The 26,841-nt window shown below is 39.6% G+C and overlaps 1 protein-coding gene across 1 annotated transcript; it reads left to right on the top strand.

The window, feature by feature from the left end:
* Nucleotides 1-492: 492 nt before the first annotated feature.
* Nucleotides 493-26,027, top strand: adgrg2a (adhesion G protein-coupled receptor G2a). Its single transcript, XM_087790198.1, has 38 exons — nt 493-602; nt 4,226-4,323; nt 5,797-5,799; nt 6,525-6,847; nt 9,627-9,885; nt 10,351-10,398; nt 10,528-10,569; nt 10,652-10,702; nt 12,177-12,476; nt 12,563-12,610; nt 12,673-12,746; nt 13,109-13,189; nt 13,266-13,294; nt 13,359-13,498; nt 14,182-14,293; nt 15,066-15,118; nt 15,188-15,235; nt 15,686-15,753; nt 16,151-16,179; nt 16,556-16,592; nt 16,668-16,702; nt 17,545-17,672; nt 17,746-17,863; nt 17,935-19,721; nt 20,569-20,690; nt 20,762-20,898; nt 20,965-21,121; nt 21,412-21,567; nt 21,646-21,768; nt 21,828-21,873; nt 21,934-22,037; nt 22,315-22,439; nt 22,682-22,950; nt 23,015-23,114; nt 24,267-24,553; nt 24,621-24,716; nt 25,657-25,776; nt 25,841-26,027. The coding sequence occupies exons 2-38, from the start codon at nt 4,230-4,232 to the stop codon at nt 25,939-25,941; spliced, it is 5,850 nt and encodes a 1,949-aa protein (XP_087646324.1). The 5' UTR covers nt 493-602; nt 4,226-4,229; the 3' UTR covers nt 25,942-26,027.
* Nucleotides 26,028-26,841: the final 814 nt, after the last annotated feature.

Below are 26,841 nucleotides of genomic sequence, written 5' to 3'. Positions count from 1 at the left end.
ATGTCAGGTGAGATCTGACTGATGAGACATGAGTCAGGGGATGATTGATTGTTTACAAGGACGATGATTTGATTCAGGTTGATAGCTGTCATTATCAAGAGTCAGACGTATAGGTGAGGGAGACAGGTCGGTCAAAAGAGAGAGACAGCTACATATGACTGGACGACATTAGTGGTCAAGCACTCGTGTCTGGATGAGAGGTGATGGTAGGACGGGTGAGTAATGAGAGACCGGTTAAACAGAAACAAATGATGGTGAGACAATATTTGAGACACAGATGTGAGTGTGAGACAGCGAGGCTGCCTGATGTACTGTAAGACAGTGAGTCAGAGACAAAGACACGCCTCTCCTTGAGGGTGTGCTAAAAACACTTCAGCCTCCCACAACCTGATCCAGTACTTTTTGATTTCACCTCCACACACACACACCTGCTCACACGTCAGCAGAAAATTCTGAGACCAGTGGATGTTTGAGGATCTATGGTGACGGAGGAAAGTTGAGAAAACTTCAATTGGACCAGGGAAGTTGATGGAGCATCTGGCTGGTCGTGAAATGAGGGGGATGAAGACAAGGCAGACAGACGGGTGATTTAAAAGCACCAGGTGAGTCATTCAAGGAACTTTCATGTCACTTTAATTTGGAGTGGCCCACATAGTTCAAACGTCTCTGTCATAGTTCTAAGTGGAAGCAGTAGGAGAGTGAGACAGACAGCAGCTTCTACATAGCCTCGGGTGAAATAGAATTGTTTTTTTTGCTTGACTCTTAGAGTCATACCGAACATTCTGATGCTAGAGCACTCCCTGCTGCTTTTTAATCCAGTTTCATTAAAGTTGACACATAGTTTTGCCAATGCTTCACAATACTGCGTAACAAAGGTGGACTGAGAATGGATTGGCATTTTTGAGCGATCGCTCTGCACAGTGTTTTCTTCACCGCTGATTGTTTTGTAAAGGTCACTGATAATCTGTTTTAAGGCGTTACAGTATAATAATAATATTATTTTAGTTCTCACATAGATTTTGAGAAATGTGCCTACTTTGATGAATTCATATATTTAGGTGTCTTTGTATGTTATTGATTTAATCTTTGGTTAATATTGGTTGAGATTCTAGTGGAGGAACATGGTTCACATAGAGACCAGTTTTCTTTCAGTCTTGAAGCATAGTTTTTTTATATACGGAAATCTTTTTGTCATAAACCATTAGAATGAGCACATGAACAATTCAGCATACACAGTTAAGTGTAAAGTTAAGAGGCTTATTTCATTATCAGAGACAATGTATAAATGGCAACTAATGTGTTGATTTAAGTGGATCTTAAATTGATCTTCGACCTCTATTGTACTCGTCAGTATTTGTCTGTTTGAAAATATTCGTTTGACTGTTAAAAAATCTTGCGTACCATAACTACACCCACTGTGCTGTAATTGGTCAAGCATCAAGGTTTGTAACTGCATCATCAATCCAGGAAGTATCTACCTCCAAGGGACTCGTTGTATAAACAAAGCGGGCGTGATTACAGCTGGCTGGATTAGCAGCAAAGACCGTTACTACATCATAATGGGCTCTGCACTCGCAACTTTTTTTTCGCGACAGGGGGAGCACTTTATAAAGTAATAAGTTCAAAACCTCGTCATGATGAAGCACTTACTGCATCTCGGAGAGGAAGACTTCAACATTTGAAAGATGTGAGTGAGTCAGGAGAGTTGTTTGTGACCCTGGTCTTGAAAAGCGCTCTATAAATACTAATTACATACTTACATTAGTTGTACTTTAGGCTATACAGGTGAGTAAAAGAGAGCTAAGATGAATGTGATGAGTGGGTTATCAATTAAAAAGGTTTAAGGAATAGCTGTGGAGGAGGCTGACTTGATGTTTTACACCGAATGATTAAGCTAACAACCTTGCCATTTTCCAAAAGGTGTTTAATAAGCCATTACTTTAATGACTTTTAATTTGTCAAAGATAAAAGAAAATTATTGTATAAAGAACACGGACTGGCTCTGATGGAACAACTGACTGCCAGTTGTCGTCAAATATTGTTTTGTTGAACATTGCGTCTCTCTTTTGGTTTTGCTTTGACATATGAACATGACATATGAAAGAGTTTAATAACGTACCTATTACAACTGGGACAAACCTTTCGTTTAAGATATTGAAGTTTAAAGAAAAAGTGCAGACCTATGCTCATTTAACATATTTTGATACATTTTCCAACATTTGAAATATCATTACCAGCATCATCGAAGGGATAGCAGGAGGTAGTAGTTCTCCAAGAACTGCTTGGACGACACAAAAATGCACAGTAGACCAGAGCAAGAAGGGAAAAAAGTGCTGTAAAATAGTCAAATGGATCCAGATAGATATTTGAATGACCAGCAAAATGTAATCATTTGTTATCTGTCTATATCAACATTAACTGAAAATGACTTTGAGGTCCGTTTTTGAGTTATTTTGCCAGCAGAAAGACAAACAGGTGAATACTGTCTAACATAGATCAGAAGTTTATGGGAAACTGTTGAAGTATTCTGTTAATATCATATAAAACTTTACTGAATAAAATACTGCAAAAACATTTTTTGTCTCAATGTTTCAGCATCAGGGTTTGGCCAAGAGAAACAAATACAGAAGCACATTTTGTGACACAAAGTCTGATGAAATGATTCCATCATTTTCTTTTGATTAAAGATCATAATCTTGTTGACCATCAACGCTCACGTTTTCTTTCACCCTTATGTTAGAAAATGTGGGATGTCATGTGAGCCAGTGATGTCCTCGGGCCTTTTTCATAGACAGAGGTGGAGTTTAGAACCGAACCTGTGGATAAAGTGTAACTTCATCTGAGTGGACCATCCTTGTCCCGCGGTTACTGCGGCGCAGCAGACAAAGCCACTGATACCAGAGTAATGGTTTAACTTTCTCACCGTAGTTGGGGAATTCTGAAATCAAAAAGCTGAGACAATGAGGTTTTTAGACACGAGCTCCATGTTGGCACGAAGGGAAGATGATTTCATAAATTTGGGAAGAGGAAACCAGGAAAGAATTGTTTTCATGATTTCACCTCACACCTTTTCTTAAAAGACTACAGATTGTGTTTCATCATATTGAGGACATCATTCATAAAGCCTGACCTTGTAAAAAAAATGTTGAGGCAGTTGTTTAGATAAAATCTTGAGACCCACCCCTTGAATGTAAACACACTCTTTACTCTCTTACACTCAATGACTCAGCACATATGGATGCTTTATGTGTACTACATGATCAGTGGTTTATGTAAAAGAAGATCATTGTGAAAAAGTCAATCAATTTCTGCAAATTAAAAATATATGTTTATATATATATCGGATCTATTGTTGTACTAAGTCCCATGTTTTCTTTGAGCCTAAATATAGTTCAGTTTAGCCAACAAAAATTTGACATGGATGGATGGATGGATGGATGGATGGATGGATGGATGGATGGATGGATGGATGGATGGATGGATGGATGGATGGATGGATGGATGGATGGATGGATGGATGGGTGGGTGGGTGGGTGGGTGGGTGGGTGGGTGGGTGGGTGGGTGGGTGGGTGGGTGGGTGGGTGGGTGGGTGGATGGATGGATGGATGGATGGATGGATGGATGGATGGATGGATGGATGGATGGATGGATGGATGGATGGATGGATGGATGGATGGATGGATGGATGGATGGATGGATGGATGGATGGATGGATGGATGGATGGATGGATGGATGGATGGATGGATGGATGGATGGATGGATGGATGGATGGATGGATGGATGGATGGATGGATGGATGGATGGATGGATGGATGGATGGATGGATGGATGGATGGATGGATGGATGGATGGATGGATGGATGGATGGATGGATGGATGGATGGATGGATGGATGGATGGATGGATGGATGGATGGATGGATGGATGGATGGATGGATGGATGGATGGATGGATGGATGGATGGATGGATGGATGGATGGATGGATGGATGGATGGATGGATGGATGGATGGATGGATGGATGGATGAGATACGGTCCAGGCCACACTAGCAGCCTCCCTAACAAGATCACATAAGCAAAACTTTTTAAACAAATAAAGGATGAATATAATCTCAAGAATCGGTCACTATAGGTCTAGCATTAAAAATAGAAATGTTTGATAAAATAAAGGCTGCTGGATGTTTTGTGTGATCAGGCCTGAACACCTTCACCTTGTCATTTCAGGAGGATGTCTGGCCTTCACGGTAGACCAAAGTGGAGATGGACCCAAGGCCTTCTCTCGGTCGTATCTATTTGGCTCCTAGTATCTACTGTACCCACAGGTGAGCACATGTGCAGGAGTCATGATGGACGGTTTCACAGGAAGTTTAACATCTCGTATCAAGTTTCAGTCTACGACGAATTCCTTGAGTCAATTGTTCTTAAGTCACATCTTGAACTTGAATAATAAGTCATATAATGTCTAAAAATAAAAGGTTCATTTTTGCACAGATAAAATAATACATTATATAATATCATTTATACCTTTGGGAGGACATTATAGTTTTTTTGTTTTTTTTATCCTGTTTAATATGTCTCTCTTTTCGTCTTGTTAAATTGTAAAACAAAACATGAATTTTAAAAATACATGAAGATGTGAATGTTGTTTCAGGTATTATATGTAGAGCAAAAAACTGAATTCAAGGTTTAAATTCCAAACGTTGCATCAATATAATAATGAAAAACTATTTAATTCACTTGGAAAACAAAATGATTTATAACCATGACGACTTCACATTAGCATAAAACACTCCATATAACCATGTCTCGCTGGTCTGTGGGCAGAAGCTGGCACTAAGGACCGGAATTGGATACATAATGGTTAATTTCTTAAATGAAGTTTCTTGTGAAAGATTGAAAGCGCTGCTGAAAGTCTTTTCTGTTCTCCCAGTTATCAGAAAGACACAGATGTGTAAAGTAGCCGCAAAAAGCCTGTGTTGTTTTACCTTTGCACTTGATAACAGTTAAGACGCCAGGTTTCCTTGTGTACTGTAGAGGGGACCGATAAGACCGTCTGGTCACTCCAGCACTTTATGTCTGAAGTTGAACTTTTACAACTTATTAAGTTGAAACCATGCAAGGATCCTGAAGTCCACACGTTCTGCAGCAGTGAAGGAACAGCTGATGGCAGGAGTGAAGTCTTGAAGATTGCTGTAGAAAGAATGTCTACGACCTGTGGTGCTCAACTCCAGCAAGGGTCACCAACATGGGGTACCAATGTGCCCGCCGGTACTAAAGGAGTATCCCATTGGCATGTTCAAAGCAATATTTTGTCATGCATTTACCATCCTATTACATTTGCTTTATTGGTAATTATTGAAGAATGATAGATGTGTTAAGTGTATTGGAGGAATATCATTTATCGTCCTTAATAATGGCAGTTATTCCAGAAGTGTGTAAAGAACTGACACTGGGCCTTCAGGTCGCAAGGTGCGCTTAGAGTAGCTCACACAAAAAGTTGGTGACCCCTGGTGATCGAGGATGTCATCCTCCATCTCCTACATGGGACCTGCTCCCACTTGGATAAGAAAATTGGCTCATAATAATAATATTGTTCCTGGATTACTCAAGTGCATTTACCAACCAGCCCCTTCTGACAAGGCAATGCTACTTGGACTCCTGGATCTCGCACTACCTCGCTGATAGACCCCAGTATGTAAGGCTGAAGGAAGCTATTAGCTAAGTCACATGCAGAATTCGCTGATGACACGCCCATTGTAAAATGCATCAAGGCTAACAACCTAAAGACCAAAGAGCTGGTTTTGGAATCCGGGACGTCCAGACCACACCAACACCCAGTGTTAATCAAAGGTGATTACGTGGAGATTGCGGATAACTACAAGTACCTCAGAGTATGAGAGCAATTAGCATTCTCTGAGGAGGCTATTTAACAATCAGCAGGAATGTTTAATGAGTCTGTGGTTGCCGGTGTTCTTTGTCTGCCGGGGTGGCAAAAAATGATAATTGTAACTACACTGATTTTAAGTGTAGGATAAGGAAGTGTTTTCTGTTAATCCTTATATTCTCATTTCTACTTTTCTTTATCTGTGACTTCTAATTTCACAAGATTCACAGGATTATTCAAGTTTTAACTGTCTATCGGTCTCTCAATCTATTTATAGAATAAATGGTACTTTTTTAAAATAATAAAAATAGTGTGTAGTATCAAGGATGCCATTTTATCAGTAGAAATGTGGTTAAAAATGAAAGGTTTGTATGGCTATGTTAGGTGATATCTTGATGTGTGAAAATAGTCCATATAAATAAATAGAAGGGTAGATTTACATCAGATGTTAATCACAACACTTTAATCAACAGTTTTAACCCACATTGAGAGTGAATGGACTGGATTGTTTATTACTAGATTTGTGTTTATAGAAAGCGAGAATGACACACAGCCCTGTAATGCATTCATGTTAAATACAGTTTAATACTAAATCTTCATTATGAAACAAAGCGGGTGATTGATGACGTCTCTTTGCAGTCGGCTACTTCCTGGGCGACACCAAAGCAGTGTTGAATGGCTGCAATGACTACTGGACCCTGCAGAACAGGGCCTCAATGCCCCTGCTCTACCACATGACCATGTGTGTGGACATCCGCGTGGTCGTACCTGGATCCTGGGTGGCCTTCTCCTACAGCACGGTCCACGCCCCGAGACCGGAACTAGGATTGGAAGGAGACGGCAAGGCACTATATGCTTGGCTTCTGAGGGTTCGACACCGATTCCCAGTGAGTCTCTCTCCATTCCAGTGGCACCGGGTGTGTCTGGAGAGAGACGTACATGGCAACACCTTCAGCCTGCAGGTAATACCTCTATGACGCTGAACACAATAGGTTACTGGAAGTCATGAAGCTACTCTCTATTTTTCTGACAATGACCTTTCATTGTAGTAAACATAAATCTATTTATAGCCTCAAATGATTAAAAGAATTACACAAGAAACTAAATTTTTTCCTGATCAAACACAACCTTCAAAGAAATTACTCAATTCCATGAAATGACTATTGTTGTCCATTTTCTACAAATATGTTTGTAGTTTGGAATGTAGAATCAAAGTGATAAATATCTGCCAAAGTAAAAGTGAAAGTTCCATGGAACTGAAGTATGTGATCTCCATTTAAACAAGTTTCTATATAAAACCGTGCTTATTATTGTTTACAAACATAAAAGGGAAGTTCCATTATTATTCATTATTATTCAGAAAAATATCAAAAGTTCCCAACAAAATCAAAAAGTCTTCCTGAAGAAAAACACTGATCTTATATTTGTTTGTTTTTTAAATTAGAGGGAATCCGCTAAAATTGTATTTTCTATAAATAAAAATGATCTCTAATTATCAAAGCATTTGAATTTATTGTCTATCATCAGCTAATTTAAACAAAATTGAATTCTATTTGATTAGCTTTTTAGCTTGTTCTCGAATGCTACTGTCCATTTTTATTGTTCCTAAATTAGCACGTCTTGGTGTTTGACTCCCTCCTATTCTTTCGACTGACTTTGCTGCCCATGACAATCTAAGCACAATACGAAGGCTCACTTGTGTGAAGAGTAGTAGTGTAGCTAGTGAGTAGACATGGTTGTTTGTAACATTTTAAAGTGGAGACAAAAGCAAACTCTTCACGTTGGATTTGACACGTGAGTTAACATCTGGGGAAGGAAGACGTGTTTATTGCCAGTGGCAACATTTTGTTGGGAACTTTTGCTTCCTGCCATTCATGCGGATGCTACCTGTGATATGTGATACCAGGGTTGAGTATTCTTGTGGACCATGTTCTGCCTTTTGTGGAGCCGTGTTCTCTGATGACAGTGGCCTCTTTAGAAGATAATACTTTGGATAATGACCCAGAAGGAAGGGATATTTTGTGGATCACAACAATGACTTCATGGTGTCGCTACTCTTTAAATCAGGATCTTTTTTAGAGCAGTTGTTGTTGTTAAATATTTTTTAGGTTAAAGATGACATACACAAATGAAATAGTCACTTGTACACAGACAATGGTATTACTGTATTTGTATTAATTTTTCTAATATTCACTTGTTAATGTTATTATAGTATGATAAATTATAACAGCACATATTTACACCGTTTATTAGATGGCTAACATGATGTTAGGACTTATTGGAATACTATTTTGACTGTTGCTTTGTAATGTTTGGTTTATGGTAGATTAAGAGTATGTGATCAACCTGTGTGTGTTCTTAGGCTGTGGGAGGAAGGTTCTGCCATGTTGGAAAATAAATGATAAGATAATATATACCTTTATTCACATTGGTTACATTTGAGTTGTCAGAGTAGCTCAGAAAAAGATTAACTTAGATACACGTTAAAACTTAAATATAATTATAAAGAGAAAAAACTTCAAATTCATATTAAACTCATATTAAAAACACAATTTATGAAATAAATTATAAATAATAATGAAAATAAAAATCATAAAATACGAACAATAAAATGAGATAAACGCAATAATAAAAACAATTTTAAATCTATCAATAACAATAAGAATTAGTACACAAAGTGGGGGAAGGTAGTTTTAAACAATATTTAAAAACATTAATGTATCAAAGAGATTGACAGCAGTGGACAGGAAGGAGCTTCATAATCTCTCCTTTCAACACGATGGTTGATGCCACAACAGAGTCATTGAATGTTGCTGTGTGAGGTGATCAGAACTGCTATCAGCAGGAGTGGATTTGTTAAAATGGGTTCTTTTGTGTGTGCGGACTAAACCTCACAACAGGTTGCTTCTATGCCAGTGACTTGAACTACATCAATATAGCATGTCTGGAATGCCATAATCGTCAATGACAGAAGCTGTTAAACAGGTTGCATGCGATAAACGGGACAATGAAAAGGTCATTTGGTTTAACTTATATGCAAGACTCGGCGTCTATAGGTTCATAGAAGCTTCATGTTGTTCAACTGCACCTCTTTGTCCTAATTGTCTTGTTCATCTGTGTCCTCTTTGTCTTTTTCTTCTTGTCCATCTGTGTCCTCTTTGTCTTTTTCTTCTTGTTCATCTGTGTCCTCTTTGTCTTTTTCTTCTTGTCCATCTGTGTCCTCTTTGTCTTTTTCTTCTTGTTCATCTGTGTCCTCTTTGTCTTTTTCTTCTTGTCCATCTGTGTCCTCTCTGTCTTCTTCTTCTTGTTTATCTGTGTTCTCTTTGTCTTCTTCTTGTTCATCTGTGTCCTCTTTGTCTTCTTCTTCCTCTTGTTCATCTGTGTCCTTTTAGTCTTCTTCCATTTGTTCATCCGTGTCCTCTTAGTCTTCTTGTTCATCTGTGTCCTCTTTGTCTTCTTCTTCATTTTCATCTGTGTCCTCTTTGTCTTCTTGATCCTTTTCATCTGTGTCCTCTTTGTCTTCTTCTTCTTGTTCATCTGTTTTCTCTTTGTCCTCTTAGTCTTCTTCTTCCTTTCATCTGTGTCCTATTTGTCCTCTTTGTCTCTTCTTGTGTTTTTTTCTGTGCAAAACTTTTTCTCCACAGATCTAGAAGTGAAAATACTAAAGTTGTTGTGAAAGTGAAAACATTAGATCATGTTCGTGTCCATGAAAAATGCTTCTCCACTCTTCAAATGTCTCAGGTTGACGAGGTCTTGGTTGCTAAGAGAACGGTGATCGCTCATGCCATCCCTCCCTCTGGCTCGCTGTGGCTCGGCTGTGGTCCCAGAGACAGGCTTCGTGGTCTCGTGCCGGGGAAAGTGGAGGTGTACATGTTCCGTATGTGGCCCGACCTGAGGGACCACGGCCTGTGCGAGGACGGCTCCGTGATCAGCTGGAACGCTAATCACTGGGGTGTGACGAGTCCCGGGGCCCGACAGATGGATCCCCAACTTATGTGTGGTGAGGAAGCTGGTCACAGATACAACTTGTGCTTCGATCTATTAGTCAGTGTTAGTGTTGCCTTTTCCCTGCATCAACTTTTAAACCATAAATCCTCCCCAACATTTACATGCTTCTGTTAATGTAATCTGTTTTATAAGGATTGCATTGAACATGACATTTATACAGAGCAAAGCTATCCATACAGATGTAGATTAAGATCCTGATATCGTTCATAGCTTCAGTTTGATCAATGTTCATTAAATGTTTGCAATCTGTCATCTGAGACAACTTGTCAAGGTAGCTTGGCTAGTTTCAAAAGGAGGATCCAGATAAAGGACATTATGGCCTTGAGCATAAAATGTGAATATTTTTAAAGCTCTGTATGTTTCATTCTGTTTTAAAATGTAGCTGCATGTTTTTAGTGCATGTTTTTAGTGCATGTTTTTAGTGCATGTTCAATGTTGCATGTTTTTGTCCTTGTAGACCAGAGGAGGTTGAAACGACATGTCCGTGGTAAAAGAAGCGTCACTGGTGTGTGTTCACAAAACTAATACTTGTCATGTTCTGCACAATACGGGGTGATGGTTAGCCTTTCATTTAAGAGCAGATTCAACCAATCTCACGATTTTCTTTTTAATAACATTCAGTTTCTTCTTTCAGCATTTCCAATTGGAATAGGGCGATTATTTTCTCCTCCACCAAGTAGGTATTAATTTCACTGCAGACTATACTTGAATTCATGACAGCAGCATGATTGAACATCATCATACGTTTCATTTTTAAGTGCCCCCCGTCACCACTACTTTAACTCCTGCCAGTAGAACTCAGACAGCAGGTGAGTTTCATTTTCTAAATCTAAAATCGGGACGATGATCTTAATGTAAAAGGGATTTCTATATAGATTGTGATACATTTTCCACTTCCATTCATGTAATTACTCTTACACTTTACTGTGTGACACAAATATATTTGAGGGTTAGCTAAATAACATTCAAGACTGTATTTTGTGTAATATTCTACACCTACTTTTGTTTGCTCTTGTTTTGAAAGACAGTATTTTGGGGCCTAAAATCTTATCTTGGAGCATTATTTGGTTATTGTGAATTTCATATATAGTATTTTTTATTTCCTGACTTTTCTGTAAAGAACCAAGAAAAGGTTATTTGGTTAATGCTCCTAATATACCTTCATAGCAATTTTTTCACACTTTTTCTGTTACAAACTGACCCCAACCCCTCACCAGAGAAAAGTTGTGTGGCCCTCACAGGAAAAAGTTTAGGGACCCCTGATGTAATCACCAGGAAAAAGGATTATACAAATATATATATATATATATATATATATATTTGATGATAGGTGTTTCATGATGGATCAAGATAGGTTGGGGTTTATAACTTTCTAAGGCAAACCTGAGAGGAAGAAGATGTCTATTTGCTATAATGACCCAAGTGTTTGAAGGCCACCTCCCAACGACTGAAAAAAAAGGTTTTTAATTGCAAGTTGCCGATATAAACTAGGCGGAACGCAAGTGCAGGTGAGACTAACCAGCACACGACTCTTTCAATTTCAACAAACACATTTAATAAACATCAAGTCCAAACAATACCACAATACTAAACAAAGAAGACCAGAGTCCTAAATCTTTAAATGTCCAAAAGTCCAAAAACAATAACCTCCACTGAACCGGGGATAAAACACAGAAACAGAAAATCAAACAAGGAGGTCAAAACACTAAAAAGAACAAACTAAAGCACTCAGGCACACGGGTAAGAAGGCGAAACATGCAAGAAATCCAATAAGAATAATCCACAGGAGGGAACAAGAAAAAACAACTAGAAACCAGTGCATGAAATCATTGATCTGGCAAACAGGTCTGGACTCAGGTGGTTCAAGTAGACATCATGATTGCTCATGAGGTCCAGCTGTGGGCCATTTGTTGACTGTGAGAGAACAAAATAAAAGTGAAAACATAGCATATGTCATGCTTTTTTAGTCAATATTTAATATTTATTATTTCATGGCAGTCTTCCAAACAAACTTTTTATGCAAAAATATAATATTGATATTCTTATAAACTACTATAATGAATATTAATCCAACCCAAATATTTGCCGGGGAAATAGAATTGCGAATCCACCAGAGACTCAAAGAAGAAGTTATTCTGCAAGCTCTGCTGAATTTTGATTGATTTGCAATTGGTTTGTTCATCAAGTAAATCAGTGATAAAAGTGCAACCGGTAAAGTTTGAACCTGCACAGGAAACAAATCGAGTATGTGACTTTGATTTTATGGCATGTCCTCCATCAAAGGAAGAACAAACCCACACAGTTCACCGTCATCTAAAAGCACAAACACAATGCAACACAGAGAGTCGACCCTCTCGCCATCCGGACCCACCTACCCCTACTACACACTACTCGGCCTCCGGGCTATGATGACCACCTCTGGCAGACGCCTGTTCCCGACCACCCGGGCTTCCACTGCTGATTTTACTGAGGTCAGCAAGTATTCCGAGGCAAGCCAGCCTGTCGCTATGGTGACAGCTGATAATCACCCAATCACAACCCTGTCTGCCATGTTGACCACACCCGCCGGCAGACACACGTCAGGTGAGTACAAACAACTGGAACATATTTGTGAGGGAGTGCCAGCAGAGCCTTTGTTTTCACCATCAATGTTGTGCTTCTTCTCTCAGAGCCGCCGCTCTCAAAGTGTGACTTCAGCCAGCTCTGCTCCGGCGAGGGTGAGAGAAAAGCACATTTCCTTGTGTATTCAAGATGGTCACTAGTCTGTTTGTGCCTCCAGATGCTTATTTTTGGATGGCAATCAGAGTCAGTGCTCAACAAGACGGAACAACTGAGCAACAAGTCGACGAAATGGTATTTTTGAGAGCTTGTATGTTGGAAGAATTCAAGAATAAGAATAAGAATAAATAAATAAGTAAATAAAAGCTTTATATATAAATAAAGAACTCATCATAAACTAGAAAAGCACTCAGACAGGGCAGCTCTCTGTCAAGCAGCTCTTATACATCATTATTTTACCCTGCACTATTGCCTATAGTCATTTTACTATGTTTAAAATTAAATACCTTTTAGCATGTTTCATGGTTGGCAGTTTGGCAGTTATCTACCTACCCGTTTAAACAACACTTACTTTACATTTAAATGTAACTACTTCCTAAGAATAACGTTTAAATCCTTTGCTTCTTCTTGTGGACATAAATCTCTTCATCCTTCAGGTGTCTGAAGCCCTCAGGTGCGATGAAAAGACTGCTGATTCAGAACTCTGTACAGGAAACATACAGCTCCAGGTACGTCTGGTTTAGGAACAGCATGTGGGTCTACACTTCTACACAAGCTTCAAATGATTGTTTTATACCCTTCCAGGTGATAGAGCTGACCTGCAACCACAAGACCAACATCAGGTGATTCAAATCTTAGATTTCTTGTCTTGGTAAAAAAGTGTTGACTGATGTTTTCTATTTGTAGTCAAACCAACTGTAACGTGCTGCTGCAGCTCAGTCAAGTGGTGTCGGTGTGTGAGCTGCAGAGGTTTGCAGCATCCGTCCTCCAGCAGGCAGGAAGTGAAGGATTACAAGCAACGATACTCGGAGAGGTGGAGCGAGTCGGTGAGTGAAATATGGAGGCCTTGTTCATGGTGCTACTTCATTAGGGTCACATATTACTATAATAATGTCGTGGTTGTTGCTATTAGGAGGTTTTTCGAATATAGATATTTTGTATTTTAAATATGAAGGACAATTATGGGTGAAAAATAGATGTATTACTTATTGATAGAGGCAAAGTAATACCAAAAACTCGAACTCTCCTGACTCACTGACATGTTTCAAATGTTGAAGTCTTCCTCTCCCCGTCGAAAATCTCAGCGAACGAGAGGTTACGAGAGGGGAGTCCATTATGACATAATTATAGCTTCACTCCTCCAGCCAGCTGTAATAACTTTGTTTACACAACGAGGCCCTGTGAGTTGGAGACTTCTGGAATTTAAGACATGCGGTGACAACTCTTATTGCTTAATCAATCACAACAGAGTGACTGTGGTTATGGTAAACAAGATTTCATCTTCAGATAAACAAATAGTTTTCATTTGGCGGGACTCAAGATCATTTTCTAATGTAAAGATTTCAATGAAACAAGAGTTTTGTACAAACAGACACATACTGATGATACAATAGAGGTCCAAGATCAACTTAAGACACACTTAAATCAACACATTAGTGTAAATATGTTTGTTTTTTTGCTCAAGCTTACAAAGTATTATTCATAATAATCATGATATCTTCTACACTAGGTCGAAGTCAATGTCAGGGTTCTGAGTCTCAAAGTGGCAGATTTGTGAGATGCACGTCTTCATCTCCCCTGGACGAGGTTTGTCAAGGGAACGAGTACAACAGCCTCTCCTGGTGAGTCCCATTCATGTTAACTCTTATCTTAGGGTCAAGGTGACCCGAAAGCCCCAAAAAATGTAGTTGTTTTATTCTTTGTTTCCATAAACATATATACACGGTGGTGGAGGTCGTTCACCTGAGATAACACATGGGTTAATAAGTCAAACTGTGTTTGAATCACCTCAAACTCTCTCTGAAAAATATGTATCCAAATATATAGTATTGCAATTTTTACACTTCTCAATTACAACAGTAAACTATAACTTTGTTTATTATTATTTCTATGAGGAATATTAAACTGGATATTCAATATGTATATAGTTTTAGTTGTCATAGTTGTATTAATGGGTAAAATGGTAGTTTATATACTGTAGGTTGAATTCATTAAATCGAAACCATCTTGGGAACTTTTTTATCTGCATTACAACCTCATTTGAATGGTTTGTTCCATTAGTGCTCATAATCGTTAGAATCTGAGATGTTTCTTTCATCTGCAATAGGAAGAGAAGTTGATTTACAATTTAAATTCATTTAAATAGCCTGAAATCCACTTAACAGAAATGGAAAATGGAAGGAAGCGGTCGACAAATGTTTCCGTTATTAGGATTTGTTCATTTCATCAATGTGAAGTCAACCTCTCACCATCATAACATGATACTTATTTGAAAACATCATCACTAGAATTCAACTTCTGCAAGAAGATGACACTGAGACCCTCGAACATGTTGAACCACAGGTTTGCAGACGCATTGACATGAAGTCTAATACCAACATGATTCAATTACAGCTCTCGCGTCGATCCAAACCTCATCACTGAGACCAAAACACAGTCCTGCAGCAGTGAGTGTCAATCACTTCTGCCATCTTTGTGTAATTCTCTTTTATCTGAGCAAGTTTGTGTTTATTTAGGTGAAACATTTCAGTCTTGTGACTGCACAGCTTTCTGCGACTCCAACAGTAAGTAACAGATCATTTTCATTCAAAATCATACGTAATACGTATAGTAACGAAATAAAAACAACTACAAGGAGAAAAATAACGAACATTCCATTTTGTGATGAATAAAGTATATGTAAAAAAAATACATGTGTAAATATTTAAACAAGATTTACTTGTTTAGATGGATGCATGTTTAATTTTTATATAAATGAGTTAGGAGATGTAATTGATCTATTAGCTACATAGAAACCTACTAAAAAACAAAGTCGACTCGCTTTATAAAAGTTAGTTTTTCAATCCATTTTATACTCAATTAACCGCACGCACTTGCTTTTGCACCTGAATCCATGAGCTCTGATTGGACGGTCCATTGTCCAATCAGAGCAGCTGACTTGGAAAGTAAATGTGACACATTGAAAGTGAAGAAGATGTGGATTTTGGGAAAAATGTGTTTGTCTCTCTTTTCAGAACAGTTTTACGCCACACGCCTCAAGATTAGCAGCGCCACCGTGAACGTTAGCATTCTCCAGGCTCTGGTATGTGAAGCTTTTAATGTAGTCATGTTGACAAAGCGTTATCAAACAGTGTCCTCAACTTCTGAGGTCAATAGATGGCGCTCTGGGTTAAAGAGTGACCAGATGCTTCACTATAACAGTTGTCAAAAGCCAAATATTATAGAGTAGACACAAATAATGACTTGTTTCAAGACCCTTTTCAGTTCTAGATGTTTAAATATATTTTTTAGTGTTTGATGAATTGTTGTGTTGCCTTTTTTACTCTATCACTGTTTCTAGTTGCAGAGAAATCATATTTTTGTGTCTATTATTTGATATGAAGGATTGACAAACTGAAGCTAATTCCATGAACAACCAAGACTTTCCAATCAAATGTATTTAAATTGTAATCATCACTATGATTTATGTTCCTCTACAGTTCTCAAGACTTCCATGTGAAACATCTGAGTAAGTTTCTTTAAACAAACCGAGCATGTCATGTGTGTGTCTGCTAGTATCTAGTGCCTGTATCTAGCGTAATAAGCCTCATTAAAACTAGTGGCTTCTGGTTATTATTCCTTCAATCACCTGCACTTATAACCTAGGGGTCACCAACCTCTTGTGTGACCCGAAGGGCTATCGTCCCTTTTAACACAATTCTGAAATAGCTTAATATATATGATAATAGGATGGTAAATTATATTCCTATAATACTGGCACAACCTTGGTGACCCCTGTTTTAACACAAAAGTTAAACTAAGAATGTCAGTTTTAGGTTCGAACCAACACTGAGCTATTGAATTACATTCTACAATTATATTCTGTACTATTTCTTTACTTCCAGATGCCAAAAGTATCTCGACATTTATACATTCTACAAGGTATTTTATTGATTAATTCACCACTTCAGTGATAAAGATGATTACTGGTTAATTGTTTGTTTGTTTTTCTCCAAGGATGTTCATCTAGAATGCCATGGAACAAGTGAGAGGTACAGAGCTTTTTTTTGTTCAATTGAGCAGGAGAAGACAGTCTTCAATCTTAGTTCAAAACCTCAAATGGAGACATATTTTATTCTAGGTGTTAAATCACAAATATACCTATCCAAGTCAGTTCTGATGTAATAGTATCAAACAGACCTAAATGAAAGCTTTTTGTGGTGCTTCATTATGTTTCGTTTTCTTGTTTTCCTTTATTTCAAATACAGACATTTAACATGTATTCTAAAATTAAAGAGTGATCAGAATCAATGATTCACAACACACGTTCTCTCTGCACCTGAACTTACCTTCTGAAGCCCCTCATGCACAATTTAGTTTCTAAATATGTCTGACCTGAGCGGTTTAACTCCCAAATAATATGGAAAGAACATAAAACCATCAAGTCTGACACAGTAAAAAATATTTTAGAAATGTTGCTGTTTTTCACCAAAATAAAAAAAGGTTTTTGCATGGTTTCAAATACTTATATTTTTGGACACTTTTAGGTATGAGATTACACCTAAAGGATCCCTGGTGATCCAGACTTCTTCTCAGATTGTAATTTGTTTTTATCTAACAGGAATAAAAAGCTACATTTAAGAGAAAAAAAAGTATTTTAACTTTCAACTTTTTTGGTTTGTAGTATAATAATGAGATTATTCCACACTCTTTGAATTCAGGTACAAATACTGACAAACAGTTTTACACACACTTCCTTTTTTTAGTGTCCTAAGTTTGTACCATTTAAAATAAAAACAGAGGATGCCATATTAGTTTATTGTAATTAAATCCCATCTTTTTGTAACATCAACCTCACTTTCCTTGGACGATGATGACTGTCTGTCCCCTGTAGGTTGACCAGCTGCATGGTCATCACTGAGATGTCAGGAGCAGTGGATGGATGTCTTCTCAGTGAACTGGTGCAGCGACTAGTCGACAGTCAAGAGGACGTGTCAACTGAGTTTCCGCTCACAAGAATGGGTTCGGCTTCTACTCTGACCTTATCCACGACAGGTTTCATAAAGCTGAACATTTTTGTGATGTGTGTTCACAGTGGTCTGTGGTTCTTCTGAGTTGACTGTTGATGCTGGCCTGGCTTCCAATTTGACCTGGTCTGTCAGCGACCAGCTGATCTCTGACGTCTGTCCTCCCACACCCATTCAGTTTAACTGGTGAGAGAACAATAAGAAGCTTGAGTTTTTATCCTTTTGAATTCATCTTCATCCTCTCTGGTCTTTCATAGCAATGCCAATCAAACTTTGGCGGTGCTACTGAGTCAAAGTTGCTCTTCAACACCTGCATCAACAGCTTCTACCACAGTGACAACTTGGACCAATGGGAACATGTCAGGACCTACTACCTCTAGAGCCTCACCACCGACTGATTCCACTCAAACCAAAACCACTGAAGACAAGACTTCACAAGGCACAACAAATAGACTTGATTTTCAAGATGACAACCAAAATTCCACTACGAGCACATCCACCATTTCTCCTGCAAACCAAATAAATACAACAACTGCCGCACACATTTCCAGCAACACAACAAAGTCCCAAATGATGGCAACCAAAATGTTCACATCCAACACAACTTTGTTGAAGACAATAAAAACTTCTGCACCAATTCAAAATATCACAACAATAAACCACACAAGTACAATATTGCTAAATTCAAATATCACTGATGGAAAAAAAATGAGCTCAACCACATCATATTCAGGTATTACAAAGGTTCATCCCTCGACTACACCTACAGTAACAACATCAGCTTTGAAAACAGTATCTAGTGTATCTGAAGCTACTATTGCTACAAGTGAAAGTGCAATGGCTGCCCCAACGTTAAATACAGCTACTGCTAGTGTTACTACTACAGGTCCCGCTAGCACCACAGCTACAGCTATGGCTGCTGTTACGACTTCTGCGACACCCTTTGCTTCGAGTACATCCACTACAAGGACATCTGTTACAACTACTGCCAAAATGTTAACTACAGTTACTGCTACAACTAATGCTATGAGTATTGCTACAGGTGGTTTAAAGGATTCAGATACTGTGGCCAATGAAACTACATCTAACCCCAGTTACACAACAGAAAACATGACAATAAATAATGCCATCTTTGTAAATTCGTCACACGGAAATGAAACTGCAGCCAGAGGCTTCACAGCTTACCTAAATAATGAAACAAAGACAATAACAGATACGACTGTTGCAACCACGATGCAATCCAATTTTACAAGCAGCAGTCCTCCCACCATGACTTCCCCTGATAAATTAACAGAATACACACTCGCCACACGGATCAATAGTACAACAGGAAACACCTTGACATCTTCTGCATACAACGTAACAACGTTTAATGCAACAAGTCATGCAAGAACAGCTGGTTTAAACACCACAACTTACAATGTGACTGGTTTAACCACAGAAAATAGCACACAAGTGTATAATCTAACATTGATTAATAACACAACAACCCAACCACATGTCAACACAACTCTGTTTAATATAACAACAACAACAGTTGTGAACACATCCATCGCCAATGAAAACCGGACAAGTAGCAATGTAACAACTATGCCACCGACAACATATCACACAAAAGGGTTTAATAATCTCACAACCATAGAAGCTACGATGTCTGTCCGCCCTTCTCTAAACACAACTATCGTTACGGCCTTGACCAGCAACAAAACACAACAGAGCACTACACCATTTTCGAACAACATGACAAATACAACACATTCAAATGAGAAGTTAAACGAAACTGCAAACCCAACTGATATCCCTCTGACCAACCGTACAACAACACACAGTACTGGGGCCGTAGACAAGAAAGCTACCACACAGGTTACCATGGAAATGAACACAATCTCGACCACGGCTGCATCTGGCTTCACTGTGAACACAACCAGAAGCTCATTGACAAGAAACACAACCACAAAGGGTAATTCCGCAGCTAATTTGACCGTGGCTAGTCAGAAAACTACAGGTCAAGCTGGCACACCCATCCACGGCAACACCACAACAGGTGTGTACTTCTCAGCAAATTTAAGCTTTGTTTTCACTGTATTTTGCATTTTTGTGTGAGTTTCTAGCTCCGCGTCCTTCCGTCTCTAGCTTCATGACATATTAATGTGACATAACTCAATGAGTATAGCTTGACATTCAAACAAAACAATTGCCTGAGAACAATGTTAAACATTCACATATCAACCGACTATCGTGAGATGGACGGCTGCTTCAAAAAGAAAGCTTACGTACAAGAATACCATGTGAATAACATGTTATATCTCTTCTTGAATGGAGAACAATGGAGGGTGTGGAGCTTGTCACCGGTTATAAATGTCACATCGTTGAGTTAAACTGCGTTTTCGATGCTAGCCAATATCTCCATCGCCTCGACTGACATCGATGTTTGACGTAGTATGAATCAAAGTGGAGAGACTTGTTTGATTCTATACAAAAGGCAGATTTACATTGTGAGTGTGACAGTTTGTTGGCAAGTCATTTTTTATTGGCTGTATAATGTGAAATATTCAATATGTAAATTGTTCATTTCATACTGCAGCAGTGTAATTAAGGAAAATGTATTGTCAAGTGGGCGTCGCTGGTAAAATCTTGGTGTAATAAAATAAATGTTTAAATAATTTCAATAATAATACATTTTATTTAAAAGCGCCTTCAGAAAACTCAGGTCGTTTCATTTTTTTACGGTTAGAACAGCAACTTATTTTGATACTTTATAAAATGAGGCCAGCTTGATCCTGTTCTCAGGCCGTAAGTTTGACCCTCCTGGTAGACGGTTTTATACTCCAGTATTGTTCTTTTTGTCAGATATACAGAAGACTAAGCAAAATAAATAAATTGTCTTTCAGGTTCTGGATTCAGCGTCACTGCAGTGTCAGCGACTCAAACCCCAAACAATGAGTCCAAAGAGCAACAAGCAGACGAGCTTCTGGGTCAAACTCAGGATGCATCGCAGCTCAACTCCTCACAGGTCAATTTCACAGCCACATTGAGAAGACTAAAATATGTGGTGAGAGTACATACTGAAATGTAATCCTGTAGATCGAGCTGTTGGTCAGCCAACTGGAGAAGATCCTGGAGGGTCCAACTGTCTCTAAAGAAGTGGGACAGAAGGCGATCAACATCATCAGCAACATGATGAAGGCAGATGAAGCATCTCTATCTACATCTGCCACTCGGTACCAACCCCATCCCCACACCCACCACATATGACAGTTCAGCTAACTTTTCCTACCTCCTGACAGGATCCTCAAAGTCGTGGACAAACTGGGGGTTGGGCTGACTTTGTCGGGCAATGACCAGATCCTCCCCTCTGATTCACTGGTTCTTGTGGTGACGCAGGCCGACGGCTCCAATTTTGCGGAGACCTCTGTAGACATCATCGACACTAATAATGTTCAGGTAGTTCTTTTTGTTGCAAAATGCTCATTTAAGATTTGAAAGGAAAGTGTATTATTTCCCAATAAGTAATGGGAGGTTCCTAATTGGCTATACTACTTTTTTTTCAAACGTACCAAATTATTCAATTAATATTCTATACAATCATGTAAGTATTATTCTATATGCTTATTGGAGATTGGTTTAAATAAATAAATAAAAGACAAAAACTAAACGTGGACAACTTCACTTTCACTAACTAGCTTCCTTTGGTTATTTTGAGTCTTCACGGTAAAATATCTTCTTGTCTCCAGGTCCGCGACCTCAGCAGATCCCACCTCAGAACTCTGGACTCCCCGGCAGGATCTGTGTTTCTGCCCTCATCTCTCACAGACGCTCTGACTCCTGAGCAGCAGTTGATGGCCAACAGGCTCCAGTTCACGTTCTACACAGCACCTGTTCTCTTCCCGGTAGCCGTCGTAAAAAAAAATCCACTGCAACATCAGAAGATTTGTGGTGATGAGAAAAATGTCACCTCAACATTACAGGACCAGGCGTTGAAGAACCAGACGGTGGTCAGTCCGGTTCTGGCCTGCAGTGTTTCCAACTTGTCCATCAGCAACCTGAAGGAGGACATCCAGTTCACCATTAGACACACTGAACCAATACAGGTGAGTGGTCCCAAATGTTCATGTAAAAAAAATGGCTAATCAGTGAATCTTCTTTACAGACAAACTTTGAGGCTTCCTGTGTTTTCTGGGACTTCAGCCTTCACGGTGAGAGTCTCAGTTGCTGACACTTGTTTCTACACAACAACTGAACCCTTTTTTTTCCAGGAGGTTCTGGAGGCTGGAGTTCTGACGGCTGCTCTGTGGTCAACAGTACAGCTGAGGATACCATCTGCAGCTGCAGCCACCTCACATCATTCGCCATCCTGCTGGTCAGTGTGTCCGAGTTCAAGTTCAAGTTAGTTCTGCAAGTAGTGTAGCAGAGACAATCCAAGTATTTGGTCCCAATGGTCCAAATAATGGGGTGAAGATGAAAGTGCAGGCAGTTGAACAACTCGAGACTACTCTGACAATTGAAAGCATTGACTCTTTGATATAAACTGTCTAATTGGAAAATAATCTGTGAAAATGAATTGGGTTAAAATAAACACAAATATGCCCTTTTTTTCTAAGGAATAAAGTGTTGTATGTGTGTGTTCTCTCCTACAGGATTTGTCTCGAGGTGGAATCACAGATAAGCAGCAGGCTCTGATTCTCACCTTCATCACCTACATCGGTTGTGGAATCTCCGCCATCTTTCTGTCCGTCACGCTGTTGACGTATCTGGCATTTGAGTAAGATCTATTTTTGGCTTAATATACCGAAACCTCACACCAGTGTTAGTCTGGCAATGCTGTCAAGAGCGGTGCAATAAGATTCTTTGAAACCGAAATCTAATGGGATGGTTTTTCCAGGCAAAGGCAAAGTTATGATTGTTTCAAATACCTAGAATTATTTGTATTTGATCAGAGAGGGATGAGAAGTCGGGTCATATTTGGTCACGTTTGTAATGAAGTTGGTGCATTCTTCTGTTCAGTAAGCTTCTGCGTGACATCCCCGCCAAGATCCTGGTGCAACTCTGCACGGCCCTCTTCTTCCTCAACATGGTCTACCTGCTGGACGGCTGGCTGGCTCTCTACACCGCCCCAGGCTTGTGCATCAGCACCGGCTTCTTCCTGCACTATTTCCTCCTGTCTGCCTTCACTTGGACCGGGCTGGAGGCACTGCACATGTACCTCAGCATCGTCCAGGTGTTCACCCCGTACCTCAGCAGATACATGCTCAAGTTCTCACTCATGGGCTGGGGTAGGTGGTTTTTGGGGACCTTATTCTTTGGGGACAATGAAGTGATGGTCTTGTTGTTGAACAGGTTTGCCTCTGATCGTGGTCGTCATCATCATCGCGGTGGACAAAGACAACTACGGCCTGGTCACGTACGGGCGATTCAACGATGGGACAACAAATGACTTGTGCGTACATTCACATTAATTGTTGTGAATTCTGTAAATGTAATCTTCTCCAGCTCAATCAGTAACGGTCCCTTTTTTGGTCTAGTCTCGTCAGTAGTGATGGGTTGATGAGGTCTCATGAAGCAGCTGATGCTATATCATGATACAGTTTGAAAGACCACTAGATGAAACCCTCAGTGAAAATGATACCAGGTTTCATTGAATTAGTAGATCAGAGTAAAATTATAAAGCAGAGAGCGCCCTCTAGTGGCCTTTTAAACATAAGCTACAGTATCATTTAACAACTGATGCAGTATCATGACGCTTCATCAACACATCACTAGTTCTCAGTATTCCTTTGAGAATTTTCATTTGTGTTACAACATGCAGAAAGATTGCACTGCGAAGACTCTACATCATTAAGAAACGTACTAGGAATGTGCTAGAAATGTGGTTAGATATTGAAAAAGTTCCAGAGAAATATTCTTCTTTGTGGGTTTTATTTAAAAATTTAGATGCAAAGAGAGGAAAGCAACAAGCATTCAGCCAGCAGAGTTGAAGTTCTCAATGGGTTCATCATCTTCAACACACACTTTGAAAACATAGTACATTCATGGCACAACACTTGGACCAAACAACAACAAAACATGTTATTTCACCAAGTCAAGTACGGACACAGTTGATAATTGTAGTCGCAACATGCAAATCTTTTCCTTTATGAATGCGTCTAATATTTCATATAAACATGCTACACAGACCAAATTACTTTCATCAAACCGCTTCCATGTCATTCTGAGGCCTCATAAACCAGTCATTAATGCATGAGCAGTTTTACTTCCTTCAAGGTCATTTTTCAACACATGCCTTACCCTGAAATTTAAGATGTTACATGGGTTTAAAAAAAGAGTAAAAAACTCCTGAACAATTTGTCAGATGAAAGAAATGCAATTTTTGAAAGGAAATAAAGTTTGCACATGTATGACAATAACAGCTACAGTTAACTGGAAAAGTCATCTTGAATAACAGCAAATATACTTCATTTGAGAAATAACAGGAGGGAGGACTGATTCATTGTACATTTAAACAATTAATGCCCAAGACATTCTACATTATTCATGTTTGGAAACTTCTGGATTAAAGTCATCCACTGTATAATTCACTGTGTCTCCTCAGCTGTTGGCTTCGGAACGACATTGCGTTCTATGTGGGCGTGGTCGCCTACTTCCTCCTCATCTTCGTTCTGTGCCTGATCGTCTTCACTGTGGTGATGGTCCAACTGTCCCGGATCAAGAGACAGAACCCCCAAAATCAGTCGCCCAATAGAGGCGTAATGGCCGACGTACGCAGCATCGCTGGACTAGTCGTGCTGCTTGGCCTGACTTGGGGTTTTGCCCTCTTCGCCTGGGGTCCTTTGTATCTGCCCTTCGTCTACCTCTTCTCCATCTTCAACTCACTACAAGGTCGCAACTACTCAACAAAAACAAGGCTTGGTGTTGTTATCTGCCTGCGTAACCATCTGTTCCACAGGTTTCTTCATCTTTGTATTCCACTGTGCCTACAAGGAGAACGTGCGCCGACAGTGGAGGACTTACCTGTGCTGTGGGCGCCTGGCTGAAAATTCAGGTGAAGAATATACTGATTGCAACATGATTCATGTCTCTGGTCAAATCAGTCCCCATTAAGACAACTGTTGAACACTCTTGCCACCCCAACACAGGAGCACACACACACTCCACCCTAACACAAGAACACACGTACACCAACCCAACTCAGGAACACACATAAATATTACCACAACACAGGAACCCACATATACCACCCCAACACAGGAACACACATATACCAACCCAACTCAGGGATACACAACCACAACACCCCAACTCAGAAACACACAAACACACCACCACACCACAAGAACACACATATACCACCCCAACACAGGAACACACATATACCACCCCAACTCAGAAACACACAAACACACCACCCCACCACAGGAACACACATATACCACCCCAACTCAGAAACACACAAACACACCACCCCACCACAGGAACACACATATACCACCCCAACTCAGAAACACACAAACACACCACCCCACCACAGGAACACACATATACCACCCCAACTCAGGGATACACAACCACACCACCCCAACACAAAAACACACATATACCACCCCATCACAGGAACACACATACAACCCCAACTCAAGAACACACATATACCACCCCAACACAGGAACACACACACTTCACCCTAACACAAGAACACACGCACAACAACCCAACTCAGGAACACACAAACACACCATCCCAAGACAGGAACACACAAACACGTCACCCTAACACAGAAACACACTACTCCAACACAAGAACACAAACACACCACCCCAAAACAGTAACACAAACACACCACCCTCACACATGGTCACACAAACGCGCCACCCTCACACAGGAACAAACTTACACAAACATAACACGAACGCACACAACACCTAAATATCTCCTGAAAAGTTACCATCATTCAAACTCACGGAAATTACTCTTGTTTCCTCCAGAGTGGAGCCGAACTCAAACTTCAAACACGAGACATTTATCCACAGGCACGGCAACCACCTCGCTCAACCACCTGACTTCACGCAGCCCCTCGGTCAACAGTGACAGCACCAACAGCAGTGGTCAGTAAGAAAGTCTCCGACATACAAACTCAAACGTGTAATGTTTCACTCTCTCGCTTCACAGGATCAGTATTTGGCGACAGTGGCATTTCAGAGACTTTGCACAGCGACGTTGTCCTCAATGAGATTCACAGACGGAATCTGACACAACAATTTCAAGTCTGAGAAGAGTCATCACATGACATGAAATGATCTGAGTGTGTCAGACCCGGAGACAAATGTAGGATCTATGACTGAAGAAAGCACTTATTCCTGCTCTGACTGAAGGTTATATTTTTTATACTTTTTTGTGTGTTCTGATTTGATCCCTGTCACAAAACATTTAAACATGCATGGCCTTCTTTAACAATATTGAAGTTCAGATAATATCAGTATTTTTATAGTTGTAGATGTAAAAGTGAATATGTGGACAGATGGTAAAATGAAGGATGTTTTAATTCAATGATAATAAACTTGTTGACAATTGTTTGTGTCTATTTGGATTTGAGTTTAATATGTGCAGCAATGGAGAGAGCACAAAAGTTGGCCTCTTTTAAGTAAGTGGCAATTCCCCAGCTCCAAGTGACTCATTGTATAAACAAAGTCGGGCATGATTACAGCTGACTGGAGGAGGAGTGAAGACATTGTTACGTCATAATGGGAGCCGCTCTCGTAACCTCTCATTCGCCGAGATTTCAGACGGGGAGAACTAAGCTATAACTTCAAAACATGGTCACGATGAGGGACTTACTGCATCTTGGAGAGGAAGACTAACATTTGAAACATGCGAGTCAGGAGAGTTGGGTTTTTCCTATCAGTTGGACTTTGACTACTATTCAACAAAGTACCATCATTTATTTATCCGATGTACACCTTTGATTTTGGGGCTTAGTTAAACATGTCATTGTCCAACTTGGCCAGAGCTTATGACAGCCTTTCTTATATAGCCATATATAGGGAGTAACTAAAGACTACTTTAGATCGGTTCAGCAAAACAATCTACGATTCTATAAAAAGTGACTATTCTTAGTCACCAGTGGAGGTTCATGAAGTCATATAGTCCTACTTGGTTGCTACATCGCTGGT

The sequence above is a fragment of the Callionymus lyra genome, chromosome 4, assembly GCF_982586985.1.
Source record: "Callionymus lyra chromosome 4, fCalLyr1.hap1.1, whole genome shotgun sequence".
NCBI lineage: Eukaryota > Metazoa > Chordata > Actinopteri > Syngnathiformes > Callionymidae > Callionymus > Callionymus lyra.
Note: the sequence above shows the minus strand (reverse complement) of the source record. Positions and strands in the feature narration are given on the sequence as shown.